Genomic DNA, 22,031 nt, shown 5'->3' on the forward strand with positions numbered 1-22,031 from the left:
GGTTAGCAATGACAAAGTATATGCCTGTGAGAGGGTGGGCGTGTGAGTGTGTGAGTGTGGGTGTGTGTGGGTGTCTGAGAAAGAGCATGACTATGAGAGAGGGTCTGCGTGAGTGTGTGAATACAAAATCCAAAAGCTAGTGCTTCCAAATAAACCTAGTGGACTATGACCTGGTGTTGTGTGAGTTTTAACTTTGTCCACTCCAGTCCAACACTGGCTCCTCCACATCATGGCTTCCAAATAAGTCATAGTCATTGAGTCATCCAGCATGGAAACAGACCCTTTGGTCCAGACAGCCCATGCTGACCCTAATCCCAAACTAAACTAGTCCCAAATGCCTCCTCCTGGCCCATATCCCTCCAGACCTTTCCTATTCATGTACTTATCCAAATGTCTTTTAAACATTGTAATTGTACCCATGTTCACCACTTCCTCAGAAAGTTCATTCCATACACGAACCATTCTCTGTGCAAACAAATTGCCCCTCACGTCTTCCGTATCTGTTGGGGATCATCATTGTAAGTATTCTGTGTACCCTCTCCAGTGCCTTTGCATCCCGTTCAATAATACTGTAACCAGGAATGCATTCAGCATTCAGGGTGTGATCTTCAACACTAGTTGGTCATTGCTTTACAATTCTTGCTCTCTCGATATAATGGGCACTTCTTCATCCCCTACCTTACCCTACCCGCCATCAACAGCACAAATACCACCACATTCGAGTTGCTTCCAGTTCTGAAGAAGGGGCACTGGATTCGAAACTCGGTTTCTCTCCCCACAGAGGCTGCCAGATCTGCTGAGTTTCTCCAGCGCTCTCTGCTTTCAAATGCAGAGCAGCTTGGAATTCACTTTTCTTGCTCCATGGTGGTTCAACTCTCCGTTCGGGTGAAGGAGAAAGAACAACTTGGAGGAAGAGTGTAAGACAGACGCTCCCCCTTCAGCAGCGACAAGGGGAACAGAATAACCTGAAATACCAGATTGCAGAGCGGGCTGGGACATTGCAAAAGGAGTGAACACAGCTGTGGATCTAAGGAGTCTTATGCATGAGCCGTTGTAAAGTTTCTGTGAAAACAAACACTCCCTTCTCTCTCAGCTCTCTGCTTTTGGCCACCCAGGAAGTTAAGCGTGCTCTGAGTAGGGATGGAGGAGTGGTGAAGGATACAAGGGGAGAGGGAGCTAGTTTGGATGGCAAATAGAGTCTGCAAACCCCAGTGCAGGTTAACTGCCCAGGAACAGGGGTTCAAGTAAGTTAGATGAGGTTGGCTTGAGTTCAGCGAGGAGGAGAGTGGGGGCAGTATTGATGGGTTTGTTACGATGGCTTGTGAGTCTTGCTCAGTTCACATTGAGCCTGTTGTCTTTCAGTGACCCTCAGCCTGAGATTGATCGCTCAACCTGAGTAAAGTGTCCAAGTGACAGCAGGAAGCTGCGCTGGTCATAAGATTAAAAATCCCACAACACCAGGTTACAGTCCAACAGGTTTGTTTGGAAGCACTAGCTATCGGAGCGCTGCTCCTTCATCAGGTGCAACCAAATAAACCTGTTGGACTATAACCTGGTGTTGTGTGATTTTTAACTTTGTGCACCCCCATTCCAACACCGGCACCTCCACATCATGACTGTTCATAAGAGTCGTAGACTCTTTACAACACAGAAGAAAGGCTACACAGCCCATCATGTCTGTGCTGGTATTCTAACCTTATTTCCCAGCATTTGGCCTGCAGACTTGTTTGCGACGTAGTTTTAGGTCCTCAGCTAAATACATAGAATCCCAACAGCATCCCATTCAAGTCCACACCAACACTCCAAAGAGCATTCCACCCTGTAATCCCCGCGGCCAATCCACCCTAAGCTGCACATCTTTGGACTGTGAGGAAACCCACGCAGACACGGGGAGAATGTGCAAACCCCACACAGACAGTCGCCTGCAGCTGGAATCAAACCCAGGTCCCTGGTGCTGTGAGGCAGCAGTGCTAACCACTGAGCCACCGTGCCGTCCTAAACATCTCGAGCATTCTCACCTCTACCACCCCTTTAAGCGTACGGTGGAGGTGATGGCCTTGCGGCATTATCGCTAGACTGTTAATCCAGAGACCCAGGTAAGTGGAGACCTGGGTTCAAACTCTGATGCATCAGATGGTAGAATTTGCATCCAATTAAAAACATGGAATTAAGAATCTAATGAATCTGTTGTCAGTTGTCGGAAAAACCCATCTGTTTCACTAATGTCCTTCAGGGAAGGAAACTGCCATCCTTACCAGTCTGTGACTCCAGACCCACAGCAATGCAGTCACTTCATAACTTCATTTGCCTCTGGGCAAATTAGTGTTGAGCAATAAATGCTGGCTTGGTCAGCGATACTTACAGCCCATGAATGAATAAAGGAAGTTCCAGATAGCTCCTCTCAGCCTCCAGATTTTTACCTGAACTCTTCCACTAAGAGAAATGCCGTCTCCCTATCTAGCCTATCCACATCCCTCAGAAGTTTGTACGTCCCAATTCGGTTCTACCCCCACTTCCCCAGCTTTCCCTGCTTTGCAGACAGCAAAGCCAATGGCCTCTCTCTATCGCTGAATCCCTCCAGGCCGGGTAACATTCTGGCGAACCTCCCCTGCACCCTCGCTCGTGCAGTCCACCTCTTCCTCTGGGAGCTCAGAATGCTGAGGTTACCATTAGAAACGAACGCCCCATTTAATTCCATTTGGAAACCACATCCACAGCCCTCCATCTGGGACACCCCTCCCCAGATCATCGAGGGCCGAACATTACCGAGCTGTAATGTTCCATCTGGAGTGACAGCTCCCCTCCCCGGTTCAGGAGGGAGAGAGTGTGCGTCACGTTTCTGAACAAGAGGAGATTGTTCCCCCAAACTCCAGCTGGCAATTTGCAAATATTTCAAACTAATTGTTGCTACGGAAGGATTTATCTCTGTCAGCAGTTGCTAGGTTGACAGAAGGGGGAAGGTTTAAACGTTTTGGTGTCAATCATCGTGGAGGTGGAGATGAGTAAAATCCAATGCTTGCTCAGCTGGGCGGGTCAGTTACACACACTGGCCTTTATAAAGTCAGCTGCAACAGGCTGGAGAATGGGATGCTCAGAGCTATTCCCAGCCAGTTCATAGCTACTTTTGTGAAGTTGTAGCCTAGTCTGCAAGTCACGAGGAGAGACGTTTGAGTGCTGTTGACAATAAGTGTTTTTACTTCCCGGGTTTAAGCAGTTAAGCATGTTACGCTCATCAGCAATGTCAGTGGGTGGGTTGCATGGTGGTTTAAGGGGTGTGGGTGGGGGGCAGATGGTCTCCAGGTCCAGCTTCACAAGTTCAAGCCAACGGTATGGAGCAGGAAGGAACCTGGGGATGAGTTCCTTCGAAGGGTTAGCAGGAGGTTCCTTCGGGGGATCAGCAGGAGGTTCCTTTGGGGGTTCAGGAGGAAGGTCAGCCTCAATGTCTCAGTCAGGGATGTCAGGCTGCATTGGCAATGAGAAGGAAACCATGGTGAAATTAAATGACCGGCTTTGCACGTACCTGCAGAAGGTGAAGGAGATGGAGGAGGAGAATAATAAGCTAGAACTGCAGCTGAAACAATTCCAAGTTGGGAAGGCCATATCAGGCATCGACTATGCTGCTTATGATGCAGTGATCAAGCCACTGAGGGAGGAGGTGAGTGGACAGCAGAGCTGCATGTTCAGAGATGTGCGATCTTCCGCCATGTTAATTCTTTGCTGAGCGCCGAAGACGCTGGGGGTGGGGGGAGGGTCGGTGGAGGTGGATAACGGTACTGCCTGTGCACTGTCATTCAGATTCAGTCTCAGTGCAGTTAGCGGATGTGACCGTCTGTTTTCACTGAAGGATAAAATGCCAATGTGATTAGGTTAAGGATGCCCCCCCTCAGCCACTCTTGGGGCACTCCTGCCTGCTGAGAAACTAACAGGATTGAAACTAGACGGAGTGTAAAAAACAGTGTCACTCTAGAATCCTGCCACAGGAATTGAATCCCACTCTACCAGTCATTGTAGTGGGACCATGAGCCAGTCTAAATGCATGTGACCCCCTCCCACCCCTGCAATGGCTGAGGAGCCTTGTAACTCATTCCGTTCCACAGGCAAACCTCTTGAAAAGATCTGGCGCTGCGTTTCAGAGAAATCGCTGGAGAAACACAGCAGGTGCGGCAGCATATGTGGAGAGAGAAAGTGGAGTTAATGTTTTGAGTCAGATAACCATCAGCAGAACTGGAACCTGTTTTCACACTGGGCTTCAGGAGCTGTCAGGCAGGATAAGGGACTCAGTTAAGAGTATTAACTTATAAATTCTGTTCAGTTGAGATATCCTGTTGAAACCTGATCAATAACAGCTTCAAGGGATAAAGTATTCCAATTTACTGTGAGTGTGCTATCCTGATTTGGAAGCTGTCTTGCTAATTATTATGAGTGCTTGTAATAATGTTATCGATCTGTCTATAAATTAAAGCTAAATCTCAGAGGTATTGTCGACCTCAGTGTTCAAGCTGACATTAGCATTTGAAAGAACATAGTGATAGACAAGACTCCTAGACATTGTTCCACTCAGCTATGAGTTACAGTTGCTATGGTTCCAAGGGACTTCCCTCCCATTTGGGAGAAACAGCTGGGTCACTGCACCTCAGGAGAGGGGAGAGGTTGAGAAGGACAGTCCTTCATGGTAACCTCAGCCAGTGGTGGGAATTGAACCTCAGGTGGTTGCTGTGAATCAGCCACCTGAGCTAACCAACCACCAATTGCACCATCAAAGACACTGGAGAATGGGGTCAAAAAAGTGTGGTGCTGGAAAAGCACAGCCGGTCAGGCAGCATCTGAAGAGCAGGAGAGTCGATGTTTCAGACATAAGCCCTTCATCAGCTCTTCATTCCTGATGAAGAGCTAATGCCTGAAATGTCGACTCTCCTGCTCCTCGGATGCTGCCTGACCTGCTGTGCTTTTCCAGCACCACACCTTTTGATTCTGGTCTCCAGCGCCTGCCCTCTTCACTTTCGCCATATGGTGGAATGTGCCTTTCCAAAACGCGTGTGCCACATTGAGGCTCGAAGGCGGGAAAACTGGCTGCCTAGTCCGTCTCAATGGACACAGCCCCCGTACTGCCTCACCTCACCAAACACCCATCAACACAGCATCCAACTCATTCATCAATCTGAGTGTACCTGGGTGAATGCCTGTGTCCTCATGGTCTACCCTGTGTGCTCTTCACTCTAGATACTGGCACTTCATCTTGGAAACGCTCGCCTGGCTCTCGACCTTGACAATGCAACTCTGGCTGCAAAGGACTTCACAACCAAGTACGTACCTCTGTTCTCTACCGATCGAACAATGTCGCACCCATGTGGAGAGAAAACTCCGCTCTGCAGGCAATTTGTGGTTTGACCCTCTGTGCCTTCTGAGAAGGTTGTGGTGTCCCTTCTGTGTCTTACTGTTGGTTACGATGTGGAGGAGCCGGTGTCGGACTGGGGTGGACAAAGTTCAACATCACACAACACCAGGTTATAGTGCAACAGGTTTATTTGGAAGCACTAGCTTTTGGAGCGCCGCTCCTTCATCAGGGCAGAATCCTGTTCCACAACCACCTGATGATGGAGCGGTGCTCCGAAAGCTAATGCTTCCAAGTAAACCTGTTGGACTATAACCTGGTGTTGTGTGATTTTTAACTTACTGATTAAATTAGATTCCTTACAGGGTGGAAACAGGCCTCTTGGCCTAACCAGTCCACACTGACCCTCCAAAGATAACCCACCCAGACCCATTCCCCTCTGACTAATGCACCTAACACTATGGGGTAATTTAGCATGGCCAATCCACCTGACCTGCACATTATTGGACTGTAGGAGGAAACTCACGCAGACACGGGGCAAATGTGCAAGCTCCACACAAACGAGGCTGGGATCGAACCCGGGTTCCTAGCAATATGAGGCAGCAGTGCTAACCACTGAGCCACTGTGCTGCCCATATGATGACTAGCAAGGCCATTCCAGGGTTTTAACTCGATGGCTTTCATGCTAATTTGGAAACATACCAAAAGCAATCACTGGGTCTGTATTATTTATTCACTGCACAAGGGACTGAGGATTTCTCCAAGCCAGCTCGTCCACAATCTCAATCGATCAAAGTAACAAACCGCAGGGGCATGGGAGGTGGGTGTGTGTTGAGAGAGAGGTCCAGCAGAATTATCAACAGCCAGTTCATTCTTAAAGCATGGAGACCTTGGTGACTGTTGTTTCTGAACGTGGTCGAGTGCCTCAAAGTTTTGCCAGTACTGCTTCCACGAGTGGGCAGTGTTGGTATCTCACGTATGGATCTGATTGGCTGTTTGTGGGATCCATCATAGAATCATACAATACAGAAGAGGCCCTTCGGCCCATTGAACCCATCACGTTCAATCCTTGCTCTAGTTGAACAAGTTATTTTTCATTCCTAATCTTCAAACCAGATATGAGAATGAGCTGTGCATCAAGCAGTCTGTGGAATGTGATATTGCAGACCTGAAGGCACTGAAAGAGGAATATATAATGAATTACTCCATTTTGGAAGGTGATATAGCGGCAGCGAATGAAGACCTTGCGAACCTGAAGAAGAACCATGAAGAGGTAAGTTTGGCACCATCACCCATCTGTCAGCTGTTTCACTCCTTGAGGGGTCTACTCCCAAACCATCAATGCCCAAGAGTCACTGAGTTGAACTTAGAATCCCTACACTGTGGAAGCAGGCCCTTCGGCCCAACAAGTCCACAGTGACCCTTTGAAGAATAACCCATCCAGATGCATTCCCCTACTCTATTACTCTACATTTTCCCCCCTGACTAATGCACTTAACCAATACATTCCTGAACACTATGGGCAATTTATCCTATCCTGCACAACTTTGGATTGTGGGAGGAAACTGGAGCACCCCAAGGGAATCCACACAGACACAGGGAGAACGTGCAAACTCCACACAGACAGCCGCCCGAAGCTGGAATCGAATCCAGGCCCCTGGTGCTGTGAGTCAGCAGTGCTAACCACTGGGCCACCGTGCCGCCCTTGGGTCTATCAGCGACCAACCATGAATTTGAGATCATTCAATATGGAGGACAATGTCTCCTTGACGGAAGATGCCACATGCTCAGCCCTCGTTGAAATGTGATTTATTGTGTGTGTGAAAGATTTCAATGCGTATCAACATTGTAAATATCTCAAAGAGAAGTCCCTAATGGGTGTGTGTGTTTGGTTTTAGGAAATGGTTGAACTGAGGAAGCAAATGACTGGTACAGTCACTGTGGATGTTTCAGCTGAAGCCAGCACTGACATTACTAAGCAACTGAGTGAAATGAGGGAGAACTATAATGCCCTCTGCAAGAAGAATCAAAGTGAACTTGACAATTGGTACAAATTACAGGTATCTGTACGTGTAAACCTGTGAATCCAGAAGGGGACAAGTTCCATTTCCAAACTGAATTCAGAGAGAGGAGACAGTTAGGTCAATGTAATGTTGAAGGTTTTGGAACCCTTATTTTGATAGACAATAATCGCAAAGTTAGTTCAAGATGGGAATCTTGCCAGGCTTTTAGAGACCACGGCTATCAGAAAAGAGTGATCATTGGATTTGGGAGGGATTTGCAGCCACTGTGGGTTTTCCCAGTGACTGATCAGAAATAGGGTGTGAACAACTCCAGTTAATCTGCCTGTTGAGCTCCTTTTTGTGAGGCTAGCCTGGGGATTCGAGCGTCAGGATGGTCCATGGTGAGTCTACCAATTGCCAAGGGGTCCTCGCTGTGGTTTGCTGGGGGTGGACTTTCCTCCCACCAGCCACTAATGCCTAAGAAAGAGACACACCCACACACACTCACACACTCTGTCTCTCTCACACACACACACACACACTCTCTCTCTCACACACACATGCACACTCACTCACACAATCTGTCACACACACCCTCTCACACACTCTCTCTCACACACACTGTCTCTTCACACACACACTGTCTCTCTCACACACACACACACACGCTATCACACATACACACTCTTACACTCTGTCTTGCACACACACCCACACACTCTGTCTCTCACACACACATGATTTGGAGATGCCGGTGTTGGACTGGGGCGTACGAAGTTAAAAATCACAACACCAGGTTATAGTCCAACAGGTTTAATTGGAAGCACTAGCTTTCAGAGCACTGCTCCTTCATCAGGTGGTTGTGGAGGGCACAATTGTAATGCACAGAATTTATAGAAAAAGTTTAGAGTGTGATATAACTGAAATTATACACTGAAAAACACCTTGATTGTTTGTCACACATACTCACTCTCTCTCACACACTCAAACACACACACACATACACACATTCTCACATATACTCTCAGACACACACACATACTTTCACACACACACATACTCTCATACACACTCACACACACACATACTCTCATACACACTCTCACACACACACACCCGACCTCTTGCCTAGCCTGAGGCCTGATGACCCTCAGGTTAAAACCCCATGAGTCATCTCTCTGTAATGAGAGAGCAGGACCATGGCGACTTTACCTCAACTTAACGTTTATATTCCATCTCTGTCAGTCACTGCTGTCCTGCTATTGGGAAAATCCTGCCATTGGAAAACATTAAGCTTCACTCCCAAAACCTGTCTCGCTGTTTTGATTTCTAAAGTTGCATTTAATCCCTGCTGTGAGGCATGCACTGTCCAGTTTAGCAGCTGTTTTGTGCTGATGCCCTGTCTCCATTAGATCTTGGATGGCATCAACTCAAAGCCATGTAGCCACGTCGTAGTCAATAGACCAGGGTTTTCACAGCAGCCTGGGGCTGGATATAATCCCAGGGGATGAGCTATTCACCCCTCAGATCTCATTTCACCTCTACCATAGTGCCTGCATTTGACTACAATTTTCTTCTCCATTTTCAAGGTGGAAACACAGACGAAGCAGACTGTAGAGGTCAATGAGGCAGCGAAAGCCTCCAGTCTTGAGATTAAGGAATTACACAGGCAACTTCAGAGCTTGGAGGCGGAGTATAATTCTCTGCTCAGCGGGGTAAGTGTGGACGGAAGGGTTCAGTCAATGCCTCTCATTTTAACTGACGACCTACTGGTACATGATGTTGCCATCTGTGACTTCAGATATAACCCAAACAGCAGGATGCCTGGAACTGTGACAGAAGGCAGCCCCTTGCCTTTCGTGAAGGCTCATTGTCAAACAGTGTGGCTCTGGAAAAGCACAGCCAGTCAGGCAGCATCCGAGGAGCAGGAGAATCGACGTTTCGGGCATGGGCTGTTCATCTTGGCACTTCTCCAATTTAGAACTTATATTCCCAACCTACCTTTATCCATAACTATTCTCAGTCTTACCTCAGTTATGATCACTGTCTCCAAAATGCTGCCCCACTGAAACCTGATTAGAGACAAATAAAACTGCAGACACTGGAATCCGAACTTCTGGCGCCACACGTTTTGACTCTGATCTCCAGCATCTGCAGTCCTCACGCTCTCCCTGAGAAGTCTCGTTGGTCCATTGTCACACAGTAAGCGGGTATTTGCTCTCAGATCCCCAGAGAGCCCAACAAGGGAGGAGGTCAAAGGTCACACAACACCGAGTTATAGTTCCAACAGGTTTATCTGAAACCACAAACATTCGGTGCGCTACACCTTCATCAGGTGAAGTTCTTCCAAAAGAACTTGTGATTTCAAATTAACCCATTGGACTATAAGCCAGCGCCGAGTGACTTTGCCCACCCCAGCCCAACACTGGCTACTCCACATCGTCATACCAACTGGATTCATCCCTCCCATCGACCAACCAGGTCATACCCACGACCTGTGTTCACCTATCACCACCTCGTCATTCTGCTACTCTCCCCCCTCCTCCATTTCCTCCTTCTCTCTTTATCTGTAACTTCTCCCTCACCCACCCCGAGTCCTGAAGAAGGGTTACACCTGAAACGTTGACTTCTCCACCTCCTTGTGCTGCCTGGCTCGCTGTGTTCTTTCAGCCCCCTGCTTATCCATTTTGGATTCCAGCGTCTGCAGTTTTTCTATTGTCTCCAACCGGACTTCAGTGGGGCAGCATTTTGGAGACAGTGATCACAACCGAGTTAGACTTCGGATAGTTATGGATAAGTCTAGGCTGAGAATAAAAGTTCTAAACTGGAGAAGGGCCAAGTCAAATTTTATCTGAGCAAAGCAGCTGCTTAAAATCATTGTGTGAGTGAAATGGCAGGGATTCAAGAAGGAATAGCGAGGGATGTTGAGGGAGGTAAAGGAGGAGGGAGCAGAGACCCTCATTGTCAAACAGTGTTATGTTCAAGCCATCTCTGGCCAAAGGTTAGTTGCCGGAAAATGGCCAATGTCATCTCATTATGAGAAAAGGGAGGAAGGGATAAACCAGAAACCACAGGACAGTCAGACTGATCTCAGTGGTGGGAAGTGATGAGAGAGAATTCTGAGGGCAGTTTATATCTGGATGGTCTATTTTCTGTAAGGGGGGGGCTGTTATTGATGAGGTTTGAAATCCATTAATCCCTGGATTGAAAAGGTACAGTCAGCAGGGATTTATTCAAGGAACAAGATGCTTGACCAATTTGAATTTCTTGAGGAGGTGCAGTGGTTCAGTAGCTAGCACTGCCGTCTCACTGCGCCAGGAACCCAGGTTCGATTCCCGCATCGGGTGACAGTCTGTGCGGAGTTTGCACATTCTCCCTGAGTCTGCGTGGGTTTCCTCCAAGAATCCAAAGCTGTGCAGCTTGGGTGGATTGGCTATGTTAAGTTGCCCATAGTGTGCAGCCCACGTGGACTAGCCTTGGGAAATATAGAGCGGGTGGGTGGATCTGGGTGGGATGCTGTTCAGAGGGTTAGTATGGATTTGGTGGGTTGAGTGGCCTTCTGCCACACTGTAGGGGATCTATGACAGAGACATGCGAGAGTGTTGACAAGGGCAAAGTATTTGACCTGAACTTTGGCAAGGGTTTTGATAAGGTCTCTCTTATCATTTAAGCTGCATTTAGATATTCACTTGCAATTATGCAGCCTCCAGGACTGCGAGATTAATGTAGTCAGAGAGTTATGGACCCAGCATGGACATGAACATTTTCATTCTGTGCTGTAAGTGCGAGACTCTGTGTGCCTCCATCTTCTTTGAAGACCAACAGAGAAAGAGTGGTGTCGGACACTGATCTTGAATGTCCGACCTGTCCCCCCATCTCCCACCTCCATGAGGTACAGGTATGTTGGGTCAGTTGCAAAACTGTCAATGGGTCATAGACAGGGTAGTGATGGTGATGGGGGAGGTGGAAGTTGGCAGGAAGCTATTGGAGAATTGAAATCTCTTTGGCTCCACATTAATGTATTTGACTGACAGAACCCCTCGAGGATATCATTCGAAAAGTATTCACAATTTTGCCTCTTTCCTACCCCACCTCACCTCTCTCTCCGCCCCCATCCCCACCCCCATTTGCAGAATGCTTTCTTGGAAGCCAACATTCAGAATATCAATGATACGTATTGTGGGAAACTTGAGAACCTGAAGATGAATGTTTCCAGATTGGAGATGGAGCTGACCAACTTGAGGTCTGAACTCGAACAGAAGGTGAAAGATTATGGGGCCCTGCTGAACATCAAGATGAGACTTGAGGCTGAGATTGAGAATTACAAGAAGCTCCTCGATGGATCAGCTGTTTGGTAAAGCTGCTGTGTTGAAGTCCATTGGGGCATCACTAATGCTCGTGCATAGATTTGCTGTTTATTAACTCTCGGGGGTGCAATGTGTATATTACTCTGACTCTGAACGGATGACAGAAATTCCACTCTGCCATGCAGCCCAACACCTTTCTTTTTTATGAGTGACCGGGCATATTCCAGATTAGTACGCCAACCTTTATCTGACCACACCTCTCTCCCTCATTCCAACGGGTGTATTCACCAAGTAAAGAGAAGCCACGCCCACTAAATCTTTGGACCGACCAATCTACGTGGGGAGTCAGTGACTTAGTGACATTACCACCATGGGCCCAGGTTATGGTCCAGGGACCTGGCTTTAAGGTTGCAAGTTAGCTCACTGAGCTGGAAGGGTTGTTTTCAGACATTTCGTCACCATGCTAGGTAACATCATCAGTGAGCCTCCGGTGAAGCACTGGTGGTATGGCCCTCTTTTTATTTATGTGTCTTGGTCTGTTAAGACACACAAATAGAAAGTGGGACATAATATCAGCGCTTCACCGGAGGCTCGCTGATGATGTTTTGTCCCACTTTCTATTTATGTGTCTTAAAAGACTGAGACACATAAATAAAAAGTGAGACGTAACACCAGTGTTTCACCGGAAGCTCACTGACGATGTTACCTAGTATGGTGACGAAACGTCTGAAAACAAACTTTCCAGCTCAGCGAGCTAACTTACAACCTGAACCTTAATCTGAGCTACAAATCTTCTCAGAAATCGCAAACCTGGCTTTAAATCCTACTACAGTAAATAAATACAGTAAAATCTGTACACTGTTGATGACTGTAAAACCACTAATTACAAAAAGAAAGTCCATCTGGTACGCTGATGCTTTAAGGAAGAAAATCTGCTGTTCTTATCCTGGTCTGGCCTACGTGTGACTCCAGACCGAAAGTAATTTTAGCTGCCTTCCGGGCAATTTGGGATGAACAATAAATGCTGTCCAGCCCTCATCCTTTGAGTGAATTAATTGAACTTAAAAATAACATCAAATGCATTTCACCATCCAATAGCCTTAGACGCTCCGTTTAAAAAATGTCGCAAGTCTTTCTGATGTTGCCTTCCATCCTGTGATTGCAAGATGTTCAGACCCTCCTGTAGAATGATCCTTTGTGAATGATCCTTAGCACCAAGTTCTGTAGATTCCTGCTATCCAGACTCGATGGCTCACTCCTCCTTGACCTGTCTGACCTGTAACAGTCTCCAGCCCTACGTTATACAGTTGAGCTCCAATGGCTCTCACATGGATGAATGATAAATTAGGAGTCTTCCGGCATTCTGTGACAAGTGCTACTCTTTAAAATAATGCCATAACATTTTCTAATTGGCTCCATTTCCTGGTTTTGTTTCAGTCTTAGCGGGAGTGACTCAAAAGAAACATCAGGAGGCACCACAGTTACAGCGATAAGAACTGGTAGGTCCTCATTATAAATTAACATCCATAGCACACTGGGTGTGATACTGAACGGAAAATGCTTGTTTGGAAGGTTCGCCTGGCTTGTATTTGCATTTGAGGTACAAAACCGGACACGAGTCAATCCGATTCAAGATCTCCCCTTTAAATAAATTGCCTTCCTTCTTTCCAAGTGTAGACCACAGGGTGATGTTGTTCTCTCTCCCTCCCCTGTTTCCTCTAAAGCACCACCGCAGTGCACCAGACAACGACCCCTCCAAACCAATCCAGATTACAAACGCAGCAACAAGGAAGGAGAGTTGTTCCCTCTTGCAATGAGCAGAAGCAGCCGAAGACAGGAACAACTCCTCTCCAAGTCGAGAGCAGCTGAGATAGAAGGGTGACTCAAAGATAATGCGTACATTACTGCAGATCTATGATGAGACTAGTTTAATGAGTCAGTCAGTGGGGTACTGGCAATTACTTGTAGGTCTGCTGCAGTCTCCGAAGTGGGTCTGGACAATCAGTGGAAATGAAGATGAGTTGAGCAACGATTTTTGTCATCAGGAAATTTCATCCCTTCATAAAATTAATTGATATCATTAGGCAGCACGGTGGCCCAGTGGTTAGCACTGCTGCCTCTCAGTGCTAGGGACCTGGGTTCAATTCCAGCTGTGGGTGGCTGCCTGTGTGGAGTTTGTACATTCTCCTGTGTCTGCATGGGTTTCCTCCCACAGTGCACAGGTTAGCTGCATTGGTCATGCTAAATTGCCCATAGTGCCTAAGTTAGAAAGAAATGCAGGGTTATAGGGCAGAGGGGGTGGGTATCCTTCACAGGGTTGGTGTGGACCTGATGGGGCAAATGGCCTGCTTCCACACTGTAGAGATTCTATAATATATCCAGCTCTCCTGCGGAATCCACCTCCACCACTCTCCCTGGCACTGCTTTGCAAATCCTAGCAACGCCCTAAGTAAAGCAGTTTCTCCTCATCTCACTCCTAGATCTCTCGCTGACAATCTTGAAATTATAATCCCTAGTTATCAGCTAGTGGAAACGACAAATGTTGGAGTCGGGCAGCATCCATGGAGAGAGAGCAAGCTAACGGTTCGAGTTGAGACTGACTCTTCATCAGAGTTGATGTGGAAGGGACAGCATTTGAGCTCTGGTTCAGCGGGGTGGTGGTGGTCAGGGTGGGGGTAGTGGGTGTTGGGTGCTGGTGGAGAAACCATTAGGTGATCGGAATGTGAGAATGGCTGAACAATGGTGTGTCTCATTGCCAGACTGGAAAGGACAGTGAGTGGAATGGGGGAGGGGAGGATATGATAACAACAAGTTTAAAATAAAGCAAGGAAACTAGGGCATAGGTTTAGGTTGAGAGGGGAAAGATATAAAAGAGATCTAAGGGGCAACTTTTTCATGCAGAGAGTGGTACGTGTATGGAATGAGCTGCCAGAGGAAGTGATGGAGGCTGGTATGATTGCAACATTTAAAAGGCATCTGGGTGGGCATATGAATAGGAAAGTTTAGAGGGATATGGGCCAGGCAGGTGGGACTAGATTGGGTTGGGATATCTGGTCGGCATGGACAAGTTGGACTGAAGGGTCTGTTTCCGTGCTGTACATCTCTGAGTCTCTGACTCTATGACCTCAATAAGGTCACTTCACCAGCCCTTGAGGAATATAAGTTCATGGGGTTTGTGATTTTTCCTTGAGTTCCCATCTCCCTTCCATTTCCTGAATTATCCCTGCCTCTGGGATGCTACCTGTATCCCAGGTACTGGAAAACCGATGAAAAATCCCTGCTCAATTCACCTGCCATTTCATTGTTTTCCATCATCAACAATCCTTCAAACATCACTCCAGGAATGTAACAGCCGAGGATGCTGGAGATCGGAAACAGAAATTGCTGGAGAAACTCAGTGGGGTTTATCAGCATCTGTGGGGCAAAGAATCAGCGCTTTGAGTCCAATGACTCATTGCCGGAACTTCAATAACAGTATCGTCTAACTGGTCTCATTGTTTAGTTGAAACCCTGGCTTTGGTTCTCCCTTCAATCTCAGTGGCCCTGGTCTTGGAGAGTTGTTAGTGTCTCAGGTTGATTCTACACTTGACAAAAGGGTGCTTGTAACCCCCACCTTTTCTCTGTCAGCTGAGAATGGCATGCACTGGTGCCTGATTGCTAGTGAAATCCGTGCCAACCTCGGTCAACCTGAGTGGAACTGGTCTCTCCTTGGAGCAAGAGGAGCCTCGGGGAGCTGAATCATAGTTTTTAAGAAACATGAAGGATTTTGTAGAAATTAAGTGAAGAGAACCTCCTTCCAGGATGCTGAGTGATGAAGATGGTCCTCAGAAGAACATTACAGAGGTTGAGGAGACATTTTTTTTAATCACTTGTGATCTGCACTGTTCTATCTGAACAGACTCAACAGTAACTTTTAAAAGGCACTTGGGCTTAGAGTTACAAGTGAGAGAGAAACAGTGAGGGAAGTGGTTCTCATTAGATTGATAGAGCTGGCACAAGCACTTGGGTCAAATAATGGCCTTCCACACCATATTTTCTTTTTGCTTCATAATTAAGCAGTTCTTCAATGCAAGATCATTGCAATAATAGTGCCTTTCCCACTCAAGTAGAACCAAAAATGATAAATATTAGCAGTGTTTATTAATAATAATAGACATACGGTTACAGATCTGTCACGTATAAGAAGTGACACGGGCAAGAGAAACAGCATCAATCCTGTAAAGGAGATTTATTCTTTGAGGTTAGTGGTTGAGGAAGAAGCCATTGGGTACAATTCTTTACTCTGTCGTGCACCGCATTTCCACTGAGTTAGAATCGGACCCAATACCACGTTAACATTCAACGTTACATTGGATAGGCGGATGAAGCTCTGGAGGGATATGGAAACCCGGGAGAGAAATGTTGTCAGAGCCGTTTGCTCCATTGCCTGGTCTGGGTACCTTCCTGATGGAGGGTCCTGCTCCTCGGAAGCTGCGCTTGCTCCAGCTCCACACTTTTGTCAACTCTTGACTCTCCTGCAAGTCCTCACTATCTCAACCCTCCTATTGCATTGCAAGCCGTCTCCGTGTAATTGAGCTGACAAAGGGACGAGAAGCAAAGGCGAGCTGACTTGACCACCAGCGGTCCTTGACCCCCACCCCCCACCTCCCAGGATGTCCCTTCCTCCTTCGGTCCCGGTTTGCAAGCTAGTTACCAGTCATGACTGGGAGGAGTTTTGACGAGTTTCTCTCTTCTTGTTTTGCAGAAACACGCACTGTGACATCGTATTAACAGCTCCAGGCTTCAGCCCATTCCAAGACAACTCTCCCGGAATCCTGATGACTCAACCCTTCTTCCATTTCGGATAACGGATTGCACTGTTGACTTTTGTCTTTGGGTGTTTCGACAAAACCCACCGACCCGCTCGGAAATGTAATGGTATTTTGTAACGGTGTTTCCCTCGCACTTTGGATGTGAACCTTCCATTCTGGGTTTTTAACTTTCGCTGTGGTTCTCTCTGTGTGAACGGTGTGGGGCAATCGCTTGATGGCACAGGGTGGGGAAGAATTAATAAAAGGGGCTTTAACCCATTCGGCAGAGTCAGCGTCGTTATTTTCAACACAGCCACCTTCTCTCAACCATACCGTTTTTTAAAAAATATAAAACATCCAGCCGTGGTCTGAAACAAAACTGGGGCCCCACTCACAGGAGACAGTACAGGAAGTGAATGGTAACGTGTCAGACAGGTTGGTTTGAACGAGGGCAGAGTGAAGTGGACCTTAGAGACAATATTTCAGAAGTCCAAGTAACTGAAGACAGTCTCCAGTGATGGCATGTTGAAACGCAGACTTCAGAGAATCGTGGGGCTGGAGGTGGTAAGAGAGGAAAAAGGAAAGGGTGCAGAGATTACCAGGATTTGAAAACAACAACGAGACGTTGGGGGAATATCACTGTCCAATATCTTAAATTTACATTCCCACCAGTCCTCCAATGTCTCCTTGCTCTCATTTCACTCAGCGCTGGGTCAGACAACCTCTGTACAAGCGTAGACAGGATGCTTCTTCCCGTGAGGGGGAGACAGATCTTCAATCAGTAATGGGTGGAAAGATTATACAGAATGGGCAGGCAATGGAGTTAAGGTTCAGATAAGATCAGCCATGATTATAGAGTCATAGAGATGTACAGCACAGAAACAGACCCTTCAGTCCAACTCATCCATGCAGACCAGATATCCTAAACTGATTAGTCCCATCTGCCAGCATTTGGCCCATACCTCACTATTCATATACCCATCCAAATGCCTTTTAAATGTTGCAATTGTACCGGCCTCCACCTCTTTCTCTGGCAGTTCATTCCAAACAGCTGTCACCCTCTGCATGAAAAAGTTGCTCTCAGATCCCTTTTGAATCTCACACCTTGAACCTAGTTTCAGTTTAGTTTTGGACTCCACTCGTTAAGCGCCAAGGTCTTTTCTCCAGGTTTGATTAGTTTCCACACTGTAGGGAAATGCATCAAACTAATCAAACCTGGAGAAAAGACTTTGTCTAGTTATCCTATCTGTGCCCCTCATGATTTTATAGATCCCTATAAGGTCACCCCTCAGCCTCCAACGCTCTGTGGAAAATAGCCCCAGCCTTTTTAGCCTCTCCCTGTAGCTCAAATCCTCCAACCCTGGCAACATCATTACAAATCTTTTCTGAACTCTTTCGTGTTTAACAACATCCTTCCAATAGGTGGGAGACCAGAATTGCACACAATATTCTAAAAGTAGCCTAACCAATGTCCTATACAGCTGCAACGTAACCTCCCAACTCCAATACTCAATACTCTGACCAATCAAGGAAAGCATACTAAATGCCTTCTTCACTATGTTACCTACCTGCGACTCTACTTTCAAGGAGCTATGAACCTGAACTCCAAGGTCTCTTTGTTCAGCAACACTCCCGAGGCCCTTAGCATTAAGTGTGTAAGGCATGCCCTGATTTGCTTTCCCAAAATGCAACACCTCTTGCTCCCATTTCTCCAACACAAATAAATAAAAGTTACAGCACAATAACAAACTATTGGCTTAACTGGACCATGTGCCTCTAACCTCCGTGCATACAAATGAGCTTTACAGTTTCACATAATGTTCCCAAACTCTTTCCTCTATTTTTCTTCATACACCTTTTTGCCATCTCATTTTGAACATGGATGGCATTCCTGCCTCCAACTAGTTCTGGAAGTGAATTCCACAACTGCTACCCTGTGTGAAGATACCAGTCCTACCTCTATCAAAACCTCTTACGTGGCTTACGGTGGTTCAGTTGTTAGCACTGCTGCCTCACAGCACCGCGGACCTGGGTTCGATTCCAGCCTCGGGTGACTGTCTGTGTGGAATTTGTACATTCAAGCCCCCATGTCTGCGTGGGTTTCCTCCCACAGTCCGAAGATGTGCAAGCTGGCTGGATTGGCCATGCTAAATTGCCCATGGTGTTTAGGGATGTACAGGCTTGGTGGGTTAACCATGGGAATTACAGGGTTAATAGGTAGGTAGGTAGGTGGTGGGGTGCCCTTTGAAGGGTTGGTGTGGACTCAGTTGGCTGAATCCATACTGTTGTAGGGATTCCACAAAATAATCGACCATCCAGGGCCCCCTAAGTCTAGACCCTGTCTGTCCTGCTGTTTTATAATTTGTCACACAATCTGGTTTGTAATGAGGAAAAGCTCCTGGGTGTGTGCATATAAAATCCTGATGGGACTGGACAGGCTGGATGTGGGAAGAATGTTGGGGAATGTCCAGAACTAGGGGCCACAGTCTAAGAATAAGGGGTAAACCATTCAGCATTGAGATGAGGAAGAATTTCTTCATGCGGAGAGTTGGGAATTTGTGGAATTCTCTCCCACAGGAAGCTGTTGGGGCCAGTTCACAGCCATTGCAGCTAAAGGGATCAAGGGGTATGGGGAGAAAGCAGGAGTGGGATATTGAGATTGCACAGCCAGCCATGATCATATTGAATGGTGGGGCAGGTTCGAAGGGCCGGATGGCCTACTCCTGCACTTATTTTCTATTTTCAGCTTGCATTCCAGATCCCATGATTACTGGGAAATCCTGCCTCATATGCTCAAAGATCTGCAGGTTGAAAATTTGTCACAAAGATCTGTCATTAAAAACCCATGGCCCTGTGTATCTTGAATCTAAGGAGCGCTGATGATACCAATAGTCAGGAACATGTTGTCATCATCTTATGCTGAAGTTGAGCCTTTAAGGCAAAACCAGTTCCAAACAGTAACCCCCTCACCCACCCAAGCATAATGTTTAAAGCACTCGCACCAACAGGTAAAATAGCACACTTCCAACAACACAGTGCAAAAGATTGGCCATTGTTAACGTGATCACTATTTAGGTTATGCACAGTGACAATGAAAACAGACATGTTGTCAGATGAGTATACTATCTGTGAGGCATGTTTTAACAGAACCAACTGGCTATAAATATATACTGGCAGATCATTACAAATTGACATTGCGGCATCAATTACTGAATTTACAATTAGATAATGGAGAAGATGTGTGCGAATAGCTAACCACAGTCTAATCTGGATCACTGAATCATCCTTTATGCCCGGCAAAGGGATGAAGCTAAAGCCATGAGCTGCCAGAAATGAGATGGTTGTGGTAAAATTGACAATTGCAGATCCCCATTTCCCAGAGCGTGTTTTAAATAATTCCAAAGTTAGGATTACTTTGAATGTAAACCTCAATCCAGTTCATTAGGAGAAAGTGAGGACTGCAGATGCTGGAGATCAGAGTCGAGAGTGTGGTGCTGGGAAAGCACAGTAGCTCAAGCAGCATCCGAGGAGCAGGAAAATTGGCATTCCAGGCTAAGCCCTTCCTGAGGCCTGAAACGTCGATTCTCCTGCTCCTCGGATGCTGCCTGACCTGCTGTGCTTTCCCAGTGACACACTCTCCACTTTATCCAGTTCATGCCAATGCTAAATGTTCCTCTTAACCTTCCTCATTTCACTACAGTGTACACGTTCCTCTTCCCTTCTCCCTCAGCTGCTTCCCCCTAAATGCCTCGATATTATTGGTTTCAGCTACGTCTTGCTGTCTCTGGTCGGAAAGGTTTCCGCTCAATTCCCTTGGCGATTGTCCTGATGGTTCTGGTTCAGCACACGTGACAATCTGTCCCCAGGGGGGAAGAACTGGATTCTCCTCCAGCTTCAGGAATGTTAGGGGTGGGGGTGGGGCTGGGGGGGTGTGTGGGCAGTACCCGTGCCAGTTTCATACCCAGCCCTCCACCGCTCAATCCTGGTGCTGGCCAACAATGCCAAGGAGGGTTCAATGCATGAGCCGAGGATGTTCTAAAGCACCTTATGTCCGACATATCTTAGTCTCTACTGTAATGTAGGAAACATGGCAGCCATTTTGTCAGACAGCAAACTCCCTCAATCCGATGTTGACCAGATATTCTGCTGTGTTGCGATGTTGATTGAAGGGATAAATGACACAATTGTGCTGGAGAGAAACCTCCTCCTCTTCTTCCCAAGGGGTGCGATACTGAGAGGGCAGACAGAATCAGAATTTACAGTCACATCCCAAAGGTAACACACTCCCTCAGCACTGCACCTGGCTGTCAGGCTGGGCTTTATATCCTGTGTACAATCAACGTCATCCTTATTTCCTGAATTGGACTGGATGATGACCCTGTTTTAAAACGGGCACGAGGAATTGAAAGAATGATGCGGATTTATGTCGTTTCTAAAAATGGAATGAGCCAGAGAGCTTCAATGGTCAAGGGTGGAGTGACGGGCATTAAGGAAACAAAACAAATCAGATTCAGAGGAGACCTGAGATCACAGAGGTTCGGAAAACATAGGGAAACAAACTCAGAAGGGCTGGAGAAACTCGGCAGGTCTGGCAGCATCGGTGGAGATAGAGAAAAACAGTGAACAGTTTGAGCCCGGTATAAGTCTTCTTCACAAGAAACTTCATCATGTTAACTCAGTTTTTCTCTTCATGGAGGCTGCCATAGCTGCTATGTTTCTCCAGCAATTTCTATTTTTATTTCAGATTTGAGAAAAGTCTAAGGCCAGGGCTCTGTAAATTTGGCTGAAAGTTTTAATAGGGAGGCATTATTAGACTGGGTATGAGAGAGAACAAAGAATACAGTTCACAGAAAGCATGGAATTAAAGAGGTTTACAGCATGGAAACAGACTCTTCTTTCCAACCCGTCCATGCCAACCAGATATCCTAAATTAATCTAGTCCCATTTACCAGCATTTGGCTCATATCCCTCTAAACCCTTCTTATTCACATACCCATCCAGATGCCTTTTTAATGTTGTAATTGTACCAGCCTCCACCACTTCCTCTGGCAGCTCATTCCATACACATACCACCCTCTGTGTGAAACGTTGCCCCTCAGTTCCCTTTTAAATATTTTCTCTTTCACCCTAAACCGACATCCTCTTGTTTAAAACTACCTGCCCTTGGGAAAAGACCTTGGCTATTCATTCTATCCATGTGCCCTCCTTGTGCTTTTATAAAGTTGATGACCTTGGACTCTAAATCCAGCATGATTAAAACGTGGACAATATGTGCACTGGTAAGAGTTGTCTCTTGCGGTGCCATGTTACTGAAACACTCTTTGCCAACCCTCGTTGCCCTCTGTCCTCCAAATAAGCGATAGAATGTTCCCCCCTCCAACTCCACTGAAAGATTCAAAATTCAAGAACATTAAGGAATGTCAGATTCTTGTTGGTAGCTTTTAAACAGAGCCCAAAGTGAAGAGATCAAAACACAAGCCCAACAAGTTAAATTGCTTGTCTCCTGCTTTTCAAACTCAGCAATTATATCTGTCATTGCAGAGCTCTGTTTTAATAAAGGGATAAGTAATTGCACCCTAAAAGACCATCCCTTCTTTGG

The 22,031-nt window shown here is 46.6% G+C and overlaps 1 protein-coding gene across 1 annotated transcript; it reads left to right on the plus strand.

Moving 5' to 3' along the window:
• Nucleotides 1–3,067: 3,067 nt before the first annotated feature.
• LOC122552454 (keratin, type I cytoskeletal 13-like) lies at nucleotides 3,068–16,711 on the plus strand. The gene is made up of 8 exons (XM_043695186.1): nucleotides 3,068–3,655; nucleotides 5,221–5,303; nucleotides 6,449–6,605; nucleotides 7,231–7,392; nucleotides 8,925–9,050; nucleotides 11,469–11,689; nucleotides 13,080–13,141; nucleotides 16,387–16,711. The coding sequence occupies exons 1-8, from the start codon at nucleotides 3,221–3,223 to the stop codon at nucleotides 16,410–16,412; spliced, it is 1,272 nt and encodes a 423-aa protein (XP_043551121.1). The 5' UTR covers nucleotides 3,068–3,220; the 3' UTR covers nucleotides 16,413–16,711.
• The last annotated feature ends 5,320 nt before the right edge of the window (nucleotides 16,712–22,031 follow it).

Source organism: Chiloscyllium plagiosum, chromosome 8 (genome assembly GCF_004010195.1).
Source record: "Chiloscyllium plagiosum isolate BGI_BamShark_2017 chromosome 8, ASM401019v2, whole genome shotgun sequence".
In the NCBI taxonomy this organism is placed as follows: domain Eukaryota; kingdom Metazoa; phylum Chordata; class Chondrichthyes; order Orectolobiformes; family Hemiscylliidae; genus Chiloscyllium; species Chiloscyllium plagiosum.

What these genes read in the sequence shown, in the direction of transcription:
- LOC122552454 (XM_043695186.1), top strand. Translation starts at nt 3,221, where the DNA reads ATGTTACGCTCATCAGCAATGTCAGTGGGTGGGTTGCATGGTGGTTTA. An exon ending in TGAAGAAGAACCATGAAGAG is followed by an intron (nt 6,606 to 7,230) that starts GTAAGTTTGGCA and finishes GTTTGGTTTTAG; the next exon opens with GAAATGGTTGAACTGAGGAA. An exon ending in AGTTACAGCGATAAGAACTG is followed by an intron (nt 13,142 to 16,386) that starts GTAGGTCCTCAT and finishes CTTGTTTTGCAG; the next exon opens with AAACACGCACTGTGACATCG.